The sequence below is a fragment of the Bufo bufo genome, chromosome 1, assembly GCF_905171765.1.
Source record: "Bufo bufo chromosome 1, aBufBuf1.1, whole genome shotgun sequence".
Classification (NCBI taxonomy): Eukaryota; Metazoa; Chordata; class Amphibia; order Anura; family Bufonidae; genus Bufo; species Bufo bufo.
In genome coordinates this window covers 604189556-604203070 of record NC_053389.1, presented here as the reverse complement: position 1 = coordinate 604203070, position 13515 = coordinate 604189556, and the positions used below count along the sequence as shown (strand labels likewise).

Below are 13515 nucleotides of genomic sequence, written 5' to 3'. Positions count from 1 at the left end.
CTTAGATGGGGTCACTTTTAGGGAGTTTCTCCTCTAGGGGTGCATCAGGGGGCTTCAAATGGGACATGGTGTCAAAAAACCAGTCCATAAAAATCAGCCTTCCAAAAACCATACGGCGCACCTTTCACTCTACGCCCCGCTGTGTGGCCATACAGTAGTTTACGGCCACATATTGGGTGTTTCTGTAGACGGCAGAGTCAGGGCAATAAAGATACAATCTTGTTTGGCTGTTAACCCTTGCTTTGTTAGTGGAAAAAATGGGTTAAAATGAAAAATTAGACAAAAAAATGAAATTCTCAAATTTCCTCCCCATTTGCCAATAACTCTTGTGCAACACCTAAAGGGTTAACAATGTATGCAAAATCAGTTTTGAATACCTTGAGGGGTGTAGTTTCTTAGATGGGGTAATTTTTGGGTGGTTTCTATTATGTAAGCCTCGCAAAGTGACTTCAGAGCTGTAGTGGTCCCTAAAAATTGAGTTTTTGTAAATTTCTGAAAAATTTCAAGATTTGCTTCTAAACTTCTAAGCCTTATAACTTCCCCAAAAAATAAAATATCATTCCCAAAACAATTCAAACATGAAGTAGACATATGGGGAATGTAAAGTCATCACAATTTTTGGGGGTATTACTATGTATTACAGAAGTAGAGAAACTGAAACTTTGAAATTTTTCAAATTTTTTCAAATTTTTGGTAAATTAGGTATTTTTTTGTGCAAAAAAAATTATTTTTTTGACTTCATTTTACCAGTGTCATGAAGTACAATATGTGACGAAAAAACAATCTCAGAACGGCCTGGATAAGTCAAAGCGTTTTAAAGTTATGAGCACTTAAAGTGACACTGGTCAGATTTGCAAAAAATGGCCTGGTCCTTAAGGTGAAAATGAGCCCGGTCCTTAAGGGGTTAAATAACGTCTTCGGACATGTCCGAACATGCCTTCATCATGCTCGGACATTCCCTGACACACTTCGCAAAATGTGGGGTCATATTTCAGAAAACGATCTCCGAATCTGCACCTGGGAAAGTTGGGTGCCGCGGCTGGCGCTCTTAAATAGCGTCTTAGGACATCTGAATTACTGACGGTACGTCTTAAGACATGCCCGAACATATCATAATGTTATTGGCACCCGGGAAAGTTGGGTGACGCAATTAGCTATTGTTAATACAGTCCTGAACAAAAGTTTAAGACCACTTGAAAAATGGTGAAAAAAAATCTTATTTTACATTGTCGGATCTTAACAAGGTTCCAAGTAGAGCTTCAACATGCAACAAGAAGAAATGAGAGTGAGACAAAACATTTTTTGAGCATTCAATTAATTGAAAATAACGATTAAACTGAAACAGGCTGTTTTTCAGCTGATCCAAATTTTAGGACCACATGCCTTTAAAAGGCCAAATCTGTGCAAAGATGTGGATTCATTGTCATTTTCTGTCAGGTAGTCACACGTGATGGCAAAGGCAAAAAAGCTCTCCCTTTTTGAACGTGGTCGGGTTGTTGAACTGCATAAGCAGGGTCTCTCACAGCGCGCCATCGCTGCTGAGGTGGGACGCAGTAAGACAGTCATTTGGAAATTCTTAAAATGATCCTGAGGGTTATGGAACAAAAAAAGTCAAGTGGAAGACCCAACAAAAATTTCATCAGCACTGAGCCGGAGGATCCAATTGGCTGTCCGTCAAGACACTGGACGATCCTTGACCCAAATTAAGGCCCTTACTGGTGCTGACTGCAGCCCCATAACCATCAGACGGCATCCGAGACTGAAGGGCTAGTCTCCTCGAACGCCACAGAACTGCTCGTTTGGACTTTGCAAGAGAGCACCAAACATGGGACATTCAAAAGGTGGAAGAAAGTTTTATTCTCTGATGAGAAAAAAAAAAAAATATGTAACCTTGATGGTCCTGATGGTTTCTAGCGTTACTGGCATGACAAGCAGATCCCACCGGAGATATTTCCTACACGCCACAGTGGAGGGATCGCCATAATGGTCTGGGGTGCTTTTTCCTTCAGTGAAACAATGGAGCTTCAGGAAGTGCAGGGGCGTCAAACAGCCACTGGCTATGTCTAGATGTTGCAGAGAGCATTCCTCATGACTGAGGGCCCTCGTCTGTGTGGTAACGACTGGGTTTTTCAACAGGACAACGCTACAGTACACAATGCCCGCAGGACAAGGGACTTCTTCCAGGAGAATAACATCACTCTTTTGGCCAATCTTGCGTGTTCCCCTGATCTAAATCCAATTGAGAACCTTTGGGGGGATGGATGGCAAGGGAAGTTTACAAAAATGGACAACAGTTACAGACAGTAGATGGCCTTCGTGCGGCCGTCTTCACCACTTGGAGAAATGTTCCCACTCACCTCATGGAAACGCTTGCATCAAGCATGCCGAAACAAATTTTGAAAGTGATAAATAACGGCAGAGCTACTCATTACTGAGAAGGTTGGGCGGAGGGGGGGGGTTTAGTTTTTTTTTTTTTTGGAGGTGTGGTCCTAAACTTTTGATCAGCTGAAAAACAGACTGTTTCAGTTTATTCGTTTTTTTCATTAAATTGAATGTTCAAAAAATGTTTTGTCTCACTCCCATTTCTTCTTGTTGCATATCTGTGTTCGATGCGGTGATCAAATATTTTGCTTAAATCAAGGACACCTTCGAGTTTATTAAAACATGATCGGATATTATTAAAGCAAATTTCATACATCGCAGGTCCACTAACAAAGGGACTGCATCAGTTCACCTTCCAGGACCTGCAGTGACATCAAAAGGTCCTTTAGTTTTAGGAAGATAGACGGCTCAATTAGACATTGTCAATATTTATAATTGCTTAGTAAGAGGTTAATACAAGCCTAATATTTTATTGTTAAAGATATTAAAACTTAATTCAATCACTGACGCGTTATCAGATCTAACAGAATAAGGGGTGTTGAATGGGCGCGACTGGGAGGGGTTGTAGGTGGAGTGGGCGGGGTTATCGACAGGGAAAGGGCGTGTCGACCTATCACTTTTAGCTTGACGAACCATGTAGCCCTATACTACGGTCATAGTTTTGTGGGTTTCGTTTTTACAGCATTTATTATCTTGAAAAACGTTATTCTCTGGGTCGGTACAACTACAGAGATACCACTTTTATATAGTTTGTCTTGTTTTAACACTTTAAAAAAAAATTTTTTAAAAAAAATCTAAATTTTTTCTTTGCTTAACCATATTCTGACCCCCATAACTTTTTTTTATATTAAAGGCTATGTACACCTTTGGAGGCAATTTTTGTTTTTTATTGCATTATACTTATTTTGAGCTAAAATAATTTTTTCAATTGGTCTTTATTAACAATATGGAATCCTTTTTTCTGTACAGAGCTGACATGCTCCACTAGCTTCCTGTGGATTTTTTGTCCTTTCTGTAGTCATCTGAAGAGCAGACGCACTCCTTATCTCTGCCCTTATAAACACTCATTATAGCTCATTTCTTATCTTACTGATAAGAATGTGGCTTAAAAAATGTGTTTATGACCTCTCAGTAGTTTAGAAATAAGGGTTATTAGAAGCACAAAAAGTGAAAAGTACCAGTCACACAGTTAGAAAAACTGTTAAACCTTTGTGACCAAACAGCTCAACATTTTTAATATTCATCAGAATCTTCCTGTCCAAAACCGCCTGGTTTCCGTTCCATTCTTTCAGGATCCAACTCTGTTATTCTTGAGTGGGCCTGGCTCCAAGGAACTGAAATTATACAGGCAGTTAGATTCCCAGCAGACTCATCGCCTCTTGTATGGAACATTCACGAGATCCTTGAAACCCCAAAATCTTTTGAATAAGAGACACTGCTTTGTCCTGCGGTAGGAAGGTCTTTTGAGAGTCCGAATCTAATTCTACTCCTAGGAATCTTATCCTTTTTGATGGAGTGAGGGAAGACTTCTTTATGTTTATAATCCAACCTGACTCTGTAAGGACGTTTAAGAATCTTCGGGTTGCCTCTATATTCTCTCCCTTTGACCTGGCGACTATCAGGAAGTCGTCGAGGTAGGGGATAATGATTAATCCTTCCTTGCGAAGGCAAGCGACCATTTCTACCACTAGCTTTGTGAATATTCTGGGTACGGAAGAGATGCCGAATGGAAGTGCAATGTACTGGAAGTGGTGTAGGGCAGTGGTCCCCAACCTTTTTTGCACCAAGGACCGGTTTCATGCAAGACAATTTTCCCAGGGACCGGTTGGAGGAGAGGGGGGGACGGGACGGGGGGGGGGGGGGCCGACTGATTCACGCGCATAACAAAACACAAATGTGCATATTAAAATATATAACACTATATAATGACTATATAAACTGCCACTGGTCTCTGCTGCACTGGTCTCTGCTGCACTGGTCCGTATTTTTCGCCCTATAAGATGCACCTAGGTTTTAGAGGAGAACAATAAGAAAAAAATATTTTTCATTACACCTCAGGTCAGACCAGCAATCAGACCCCCAATGTTAATCAGACCTCAGATTAGACCCCCAATGGCTCAGATCAACCAAACCTTTAGCCATCTATCAGCCCCCAATGTCAGCCATGAGCCCCCCATTAGCGCCTCATGTCAGCCATGAGCCCCCCATTAGCGCCTCATGTCAGCCATGAGCCCCCCATTAGCGCCTCATGTCAGCCATGAGCCCCCCATTAGCGCCTCATGTCAGCCATGAGCCGCCCATTAGCGCCTCATGTCAGCCATGAGCCGCCCATTAGCGCCTCATGTCAGCCATGAGCCGCCCATTAGCGCCTCATGTCAGCCATGAGCCGCCCATTAGCGCCTCATGTCCGCCATGAGCCGCCCATTAGCGCCTCATGTCAGCCATGAGCCCCCCATTAGCCCCTCATGTCAGCCATGAGCCCCCCCATTAGCCCCTCATGTCAGCCATGAGCCCCCCATTAGCGCCTCATGTCAGGCATGAGCCCCCCATTAGCGCCTCATGTCAGCCATGAGCCCCCCATTAGCGCCTCATGTCAGCCATGAGCCCCCCATTAGCGCCTCATGTCAGCCATGAGCCCCCCATTAGCGCCTCATGTCAGCCATGAGCCCCCCATTAGCGCCTCATGTCAGCCATGAGCCCCCATTAGCGCCTCATGTCAGCCATGAGCCCCCCATTAGCCCCTCATGTCAGCCATGAGCCCCCCATAAGTCCCCCATGTCAGCCAGCCCATAAGCCCCCCATGTCAGCCAGCCCATAAGCCCCCCCATGTCAGCCAGCCCATAAGCCCCCCCATGTCAGCCAGCCCATAAGTCCCCCATGTCAGCCAGCCCATAAGCCCCCCCATGTCAGCCAGCCCATAAGCCCCCCCATGTCAGCCAGCCCATAAGCCCCCCATGTCAGCCAGCCCATAAGCCCCCCATGTCAGCCAGCCCATAAGCCCCCCATGTCAGCCAGCCCATAAGCCCCCCATGTCAGCCAGCCCATAAGCCCCCCATGTCAGCCAGCCCATAAGCCCCCCATGTCAGCCAGCCCATAAGCCCCCCATGTCAGCCAGCCCATAAGCCCCCCATGTCAGCCAGCCCATAAGCCCCCCATGTCAGCCAGCCCATAAGCCCCCCATGTCAGCCAGCCCATAAGCCCCCCATGTCAGCCAGCCCATAAGCCCCCCATGTCAGCCAGCCCATAAGCCCCCCATGTCAGCCAGCCCATAAGCCCCCCATGTCAGCCAGCCCATAAGCCCCCCATGTCAGCCAGCCCATAAGCCCCCCATGTCAGCCAGCCCATAAGCCCCCCATGTCAGCCAGCCCATAAGCCCCCCATGTCAGCCAGCCCATAAGCCCCCCATGTCAGCCAGCCCATAAGCCCCCCATGTCAGCCAGCCCATAAGCCCCCCATGTCAGCCAGCCCATAAGCCCCCCATGTCAGCCCCATGTTCCCCAGGTCAGCCATCAGTGCAAATAAAATAAAATAAAAATAAAAAAACACTTACCTCTCCTGCTCCTGGTCACCATCGCGATCCTCTTCATTCTGCTGTCGGCTGGCTGTGTATAGCTAGCACAGCGTGAGGTCACAGAGCGACCCCACGCTGTGCGCAGCCCTGCACAGCCGATAGCCGAGCCGTGGACCAGGAAGCGGTGAGTACAGATCCTTCACCGCTCCCTGGTCCTTCTGTACTAATGAAGCGCTTCCATAATGGAAGCGCTTCATTAGTACAGAGTTAAAGACTGCCCTGATCGCCGCGGCCCGGCTAACAATCTCCCACGGCCCAGTCCTGGGCCGCGGCCCGGCGGTTGGGGACCGCTGGTGTAGGGTACCTCTTAGATCTTTTATTGTAAAACATAGAAATTCCTGTGAGAGTTGGATGGGAATATGATAATAGGCATCTTTGAGGTCTATTGAGGACATGAATGCCCCTTTCGGTATGAGCGGGATTGTGGATCTGATGGATTCCATCTTGAATTTTCTGTACAGAATGGATCTGTTTAGCGGTTTTAGATTTAGAATGGTACGAAAAGATTGGTCGGGCTTCTTTACTAGGGAAAGGCTTCAAAAAGGCTAAGTTGTCACCAGACCAGGCTTTAATCCATAAGGCCCTACGGGCGGCATTAGATAGAGCCCCCTCCTTAGCAGAGAAACGAATAGTTTCCGCAGAGGCGTCGGCTAAGAAGGCCGTAGCGGATCTAAGTAAATGGATAGAATCTCTGATCTCTTCTCTAGGGGGTTTTGTTTTTAAGATGCTCATCCAGTTCCCCTAACCAGATGTACATGGCCCTAGCCACGGATGTTGCTGCTATGTTAGCTTTTACGCTGAACATAAGACGATTCCCAGGCCTTTTTTAGTAACCAGTCAGCTTTACGGTCCATGGGGTCACCTAGTTGGGAGAAGTCCTCAAATGGTAACGCTGTTCTTTTAACTACCTTCGCCACATGAATGTCTACTTTGGGGGGTTTCATTAAAGAATTTACACTCAGACTTGTCAAAACAAAGTCGGTTTCTAAATTCCTTAGAGACACCCAGTCTCCTCTCCGGGTCTAGCCACTCGTCCATAATCATTTCTCTTATATTTTCATTTATCGGGAAAACAATAGATTTTTTTTTTTAGATAAAAGGCCTCCGAACATCTCGTCCTGGACTGTGTGTGGTTTAGGTGTGTCCTCAATTCCCATAGTGGATTTGACGGATCTTAATAGTTCCTCCGTCTGTTCAGATGAGAAAAAGTACTTCTTATCCTCCTCTATGATCTCTCCCTCAGAGGATCTTCCTCAATAACTTGTTTAGAGGAGACCGAAATTTCTTCAGCCTCGTCTGCGTCAGAGGAGGACTGGACAGAAAGCTTCCGTTTTTTTGGAGGATGAAGGGGACCACTGGGAGTGGAAATAGAAGCTAAGGAGGACTTAATTTCATCCTCAATAAAGGATTTAATTTCTGAAAAATATTTGGTTGTTCCTCCTTCCATATCTCAGATAGACAAGACTTGCAGTCTTTTCTTATAATTTTCAGGGAGTTTCTTAGAGCAGGCATTGCACTTAAGTATCTTTATCTTTGATCTAGAGTCTTTTGTGCCCTGGAATCAAAGGAACAACCAAATATACACCCAGTTAGCCAATAGAGCTAGAACACTTGTCTAAAAGAAATGTGGAGTCAAGCACTCAAAACCCCCGCAAGGGACTCACAGTACTGGCACTTGGAGAGGAATCCGAGACCTCCTGACAAGGAGTAGGTGTCTCAGACATTGCGGAGTGAACTGCAGGTAAACGCTGAGTGAAGACCCGCAATTCATTCAAATTCAGGCGTCTTACATCATCAAGCTGCACCCCGGTCTGTCGGCTTGTCCCTTAACTCCTGTGCCGCACCTACTCCCCTGGCCGGTCACCTGTTAGCACGAGAGGACGCCGGATTCGCGCGCGTACCTCTCTGTGAATCCGGCGCAGCTGACTGCTTCCCCAGGAGGAAGGAGGTCTGCTGTATGTGAAGGACCGCAGGCTCCAGCATAAGCCAGAACGAGGGTCCTCGATGCTCCTGCTGCCCAGCCTTATCCCTTGCCGTGGGAGGACAGGTGGAGATCCGGTAACACTATGGATTCTTCTTTCTTTCCTCCCTCCACAAGGAGGGCTCTCTCCATGTGTTAACCCCCGTAGGGGCAGGAAAACACTGAGGGGGTGGAGGGGTGGGGGGAATTTAAACTGTGTGTTCCTGCCCCTACAGAGGTCAAGGGTCAATTTCTCATTGTGGCCGTCATGGTGGATGGAGGTGGAAAAATAAGTTGAATGCAATCATAAAAAAAAAAATTTACTCCAAAAAGGTGCACATAACCTTTAATATTTATATCTACAGAGTTGTGGGAGGGCTCTTTTTTTGCATAGCTCTTATTTTTAATAGAGGAAAGGGGGTGATTAAAAAAAATAAATACACTTATTTTTGGTCCCTCTAGGATTGTCTGACCTCTTCTCCTGTAGACTGCAACATATAGAAGATTCACTATATCTTTGGTTGCTTTGGCAGCCTCAAGCCTCCAAAACGGCTCTCAATCTCGGCGTGGGGGAGAAGTTCAGCCCTGGGAACACAGTGCTCCCAGGATTTCACCACTCAAATGCCACGGTCACAACTGACCATGGCAATTGAGGGGTTAAGGGGTTAAAAGTCAATGATCGGTGGTATTGACAATAATGGACAATGCTTCTGTGGTTCCGTTGTGTTAAACTTCCGACACCCGGCAGCTACAGCGCCCACTCTGAGCAGGTGGCATCTTTAAAGTGCGGACTTCCATCATTCATGTATGGCATTCATTTATGTTCACCAGCAATCTCCCTATCAAACTGTTTGCATACAAAACATAGCTGTGGTTCACCTGATTAAAACACTGTTTTCCTTTTGTTGACCTGAGGCTCCGTTCCAGAGTCATGATATTAATGCAAATTAGGCTTTTGGTGCAATGAGGGCGTCACCATTGCAAAGTAGCCAGGGAGGGGCTGGCCACAGAAATGAGTGGAGCTTGGGTGCAACAAGAGCAAAGGCGACGCCCTGATTGTACCAAAAGCCTAATTTGCATTTTAAGCTGAAAAAGGGGAAAACTATGGCTGAAAGATATTAGGGAAGGCCAAAAAATACCAGTTCCTTCGCAGTTACGATTGTACAAAGAAGCACAGTCATTATTCAAACTATTTTTGAAAACTGAAGTACCCTTTAAGTTGTTGATCTCTTAATACTTTGTTACTTTTCTCAGACCATTTTTATATTGTGCATACTTGGAAAACTTTATTTCCTCCAGAATCCTACCATACTTCACTTACTCAACCACACTAATTTCTTTAGTTCAGCCTTTCCTCACTTCGAAAGAGCTAATCCGGTTATAGGAGTCATGCCCTCCTGTACATACTGTATATTAGATGCATTTGTTCTTTATGTTAAGAATTATTTATTTTAATTATTTTTGATTAATATATTATATATATATATATATATATATATATATATATATATATATTTTTTTTTTTTTTTTATGAATTAAATTTATTATTCTTGCTAACAAAAGTATCCTTTTACTATGTACCAGACTCCTATAATGGAGCATCACTCTTGTTTATCTGATATTTATTATAAAAGGGGTTGCCTGGGTATTCCATACTGATGACCCATCCTCAGGATAGGTCATCAATATCTGATCAACTACCGGCACCCCCACCGATCGGCTGTTTGAAGAGGGCATGTCGCTCTACAAACCCTGCAGCCTCTTTCAAAGGGTACTTTCACACTTGCGGTTTTCTTTTCTGGCATAGAGTTCTGTCCTAGGGGCTCTATACCGGAAAACAACTGATCAGTTTTATCCCCATGCATTCTGAATGGAGAGCAATCCGTTCAGGATGTCTTCAGTTCAGTCTTTTTGACTTATCAGGACAGAGAAAAAAAAAAAAAAATGCAGCATACTATGGTTTTATCACCGGCCCAAAAAAACTGAACACTTGCCTGAATGCCGGATCCGGCATTTTTATCCATAGGAATGTATTAGTGCCGGATATGACATTCAAAATACCGGAACGTCGGATCCGCAGACCGAAAAATATGTGAAAAAAATAAATGCCGGATCTGTTTTTTCCGGATGACACCAGAAAGACTGATCCGGCATTTCAATGCATTTGTAAGACTGCTCAGAATCCTGATCAGTCTTACAAATGCCATCAGTTGGCATACGTTTTGCCGGACGGAACTGTTTGCCAGATCACTCTGCCGCAAGTGTGAAAGTAGCCTAAGCCAGTGAATGTGCTTAAAGCCGTATTGTTGTTTGAAGTTATCCCCTATGCACCGGATAGGACAGAACTATTAAATCTGTGGGGGTCCTATGACTGGGATCCCCACAGATGCCCAAAAGGCCACTCCATTCATTCCCGGCAGGATTATGGGGTCACTGTTCTCGTGATTGGTACAAAGAAAAGCTCTCTTACCGGTTCACCTCAGTAACCATGGCGGCCTCTTCAGCACACCGCTCCTCCTCGCCCAGCTCTGGACAACTTTCCAATAGGTAAGATCGTAAAAAATGAAGCTAAGGAGACATCACAATAAAAAAAAATTATAAAAATATCCCAAATTCTGTGCTGAACAAAATTAATCATTAGCCCTAAATTCTCCGCATAGATTAACTTCTAGCTGCCTATAGCCACCACTGGAGGAGTTGTGTAAGAGCTTGATACTTTTACTTACATCGCACTTTTCACACTCTAGTGATGTGCAAAAAGTCTGGAGATTGGCAAGTAAGTCAGCATTTTTTTTTAGCACAATTTGAACTAGAAGGTTTTACAGCTTCCTAGTACAAAGCTACAGTGTGTACAGATGTGTCCACCATTATAGTCACTCTAATTTATTAAGGGATAAATATTAAAGGACCTATTTAGGATTTACTAAGGACTTCAATTTCTCATGAAAGTAATTCAATACAATACTGTATTGAAAGGCTGCAAAGCCCAACACAACCACGGGGGGCGGCACACATACGATAGAGATCTCAAGACTAGCGATGAGTGAATTGATTTGTACAAACCAAATTCCTTCAAAAATAGGGACTCCCTCCTCCCCCATGATTGACATGGCCAGATATCTTGCCTGGCCCTGTCAATCTTGCGCCTGCGCCAATGCTCCCAAGTAGCAGAGCATGCATTGAAGTCCTGTTGCCTGAGCAATGCAGATGCCAACTGTGCATGTGCTGGGTGTATCAGATCATCAGTGGCATCAGGTAAGAGCAGCAGGCCCTCTGTGCTTGCACCACCCTATGGAGCAGTCTTTTGCTGCTCAGAGGCTAGATTTTGATTTGTACTAATTAATTCGTTCATCACTACTCATGACTCATATGACACCATTATGAAATCACAACGCAATAATTATCAGACAGCATTATGACATCATAATGCATAAATTAAGATATCAGAGGAGTCCCTGCCATCACAATGAATTATGGTGCACAAATAAAGTAAAAACTTGGATAAAAATAGGAGCACTGCTAGAGACATCCAAAAATGGTCAGATAAAGCATAAAAACACTTATTGGAAAAACAACTAAAATTGGTGCATTAGTGCAACGTATTTAGGAGGCACAGCACTTTTTTCCTCAGGCACCCTTGTGCCTTTTAAACGAGTCACACTTATTATGACATTCTAGGGGCAAATGAGGACATAATATCCTTACTATGACATCATTTTATACCATTATGACATCATAATTGTGTTTATCAAATCACAAGACACCATTAGGACACTATAGGACTGCATGATTACATTATAAGACACCATCAGGACATCATAACACTTTATTTATAGTATGAAAAATTGCATGAAAAAATAAAATAAAAAGGCGCTGGTACAAAACTAAATATGTATAAGCTTTATGGCAGAAGTACTTCATTCTGCTTTTTACATTTTTTTCTATTGGATTGGATTGGATTGGGATTGAATATTGAAGCCCTGCAGGGGGCAGCAGCAGCCATCAGCACGAAGGAGCTATACGCCTAAATGCCATCACCACAGCTGTGGATAAATTTGAATAACTACCTCTGGAGAATGACATCACTTAATGTGTTTTACACCAGGGAGCATCCCTTGTGCTTTTTATTCTCTTTAATGTGTTATTTATGACATCATAAGACACCATATCATTAAAGTATACTAAAGGGGTTATCCGATTTCTTATATTTATGATCTATTCTCAGATCTGATCTGATATTGATGACCTATCCTAAAGATAGGTCATCAAAAAAAAAAAAAGTGGACAACTCCTTTTTATGACATCTTTGAACACCACTAAGGCATCACAATACGTTGTCCTAGGACAGTATTATGACATCATAATGCATTAGGACAGCATTTATGATACTACAATGCATTATTATATCATAGAACACCACTGTGACATCACAGTGGAGGAATTATAACATCATAGAACACTATTATGACATCACAATGAATAAACTACTATAGGGAGCTTTTAACTTCTAGAAGCAATGCTTCTAAGGGAGAAAAGCTTCATAAACACAACATTCAACAGAAATTGGAGGCATAACAAAGGTACATTCGAAGTCCCCTATTCTTGAAGGGGCGAGCAGTGTGAATGCCATTTAAGAGCTTAACGCAGTTGGCCACCATCTGGCTACTTTTGACCAATGTGTAGGTTAGATGAATACATAACATTTAGGTCTCATGAACACGGCCGTTGTGCGGCCGTTCCGTGCATTGGGGACCGCAATTCCGGTCCCCAATGCACGGGCAACATCTGTGCAGTGGGCCGGACCCATTCAACTTAAATGGGTCCGTGGTATGTCCGCACCGCAAAATAATATGACAGGTCATATTTTTTTTGCGGTGCAGAACCACTGAAGCACTCCGTAGTGCTTCCGGTGTTCCGTTCCGCGACTCTGTTCTGCATCTCCGGAATTGCGGACCCATTCAAGTGAATAGGTCCGCATCCGTGATGCAGGGTGCACACGGCCGGTGGCCGTAAATTGCCGAACCGCCGTTTGCGGGCCGCAATACGGCCATCCAATGAAAATGTGCATGAGGCCTTACTAATATAGCTCCTTTGTTGAAACTTTCATAAGTTATGCCCCCTTGTTTGTCAAGTCTTTTGTGCTGTCCACACAGAGGTCATGTCCATAAAATGGCTGCTGATGGAGGGTCATGTGACCAGGCAAATCACGCCTCCATGTGAGGACTCCTCCATTCTAAGGGTTTATTCACACATCTGTGTATGTTTTGCGGATCCACAAAACACAGACAGCGGCAATGTGCGTTCCGCATTTTGTGGACCGCACATTGCAGGCACTAATAGAATATGCCTATTCTTGTCCGCAATTGCGGACAAGAATAGGACATGTTCTATTTTTTTTTTTTTTTTTTCGGGAACGGAATTGCGGACCCGGAAGTGCAGGTCCGCAATGCCGTATCCGGGCAGCACATCGTGCTGCCCCATAGAAATGAATAGAACGAAATCGCGGACGTGTGAATGGACCCCAACACCCCACACCTGCACAGATGGCAGGGGAAGTGTATTTGAATGGAGGAGACATCATATGAAGGCGATTTGCCTAATC

The 13515-nt window shown here is 44.3% G+C and overlaps 1 protein-coding gene across 2 annotated transcripts in view; it reads right to left on the bottom strand.

Annotated features, from left to right (window-relative positions):
* CHKB (choline kinase beta) overlaps positions 1 to 13515 on the bottom strand; it is a 109702-nt gene that overhangs the window by 35293 nt on the left and 60894 nt on the right. For both annotated transcript variants that reach the window (XM_040413576.1, XM_040413577.1), the window contains one exon: positions 10384 to 10481. In XM_040413576.1, coding sequence (XP_040269510.1) covers positions 10384 to 10481 — 98 coding nt within the window. The remainder of the gene's footprint in view (positions 1 to 10383; positions 10482 to 13515) is intronic.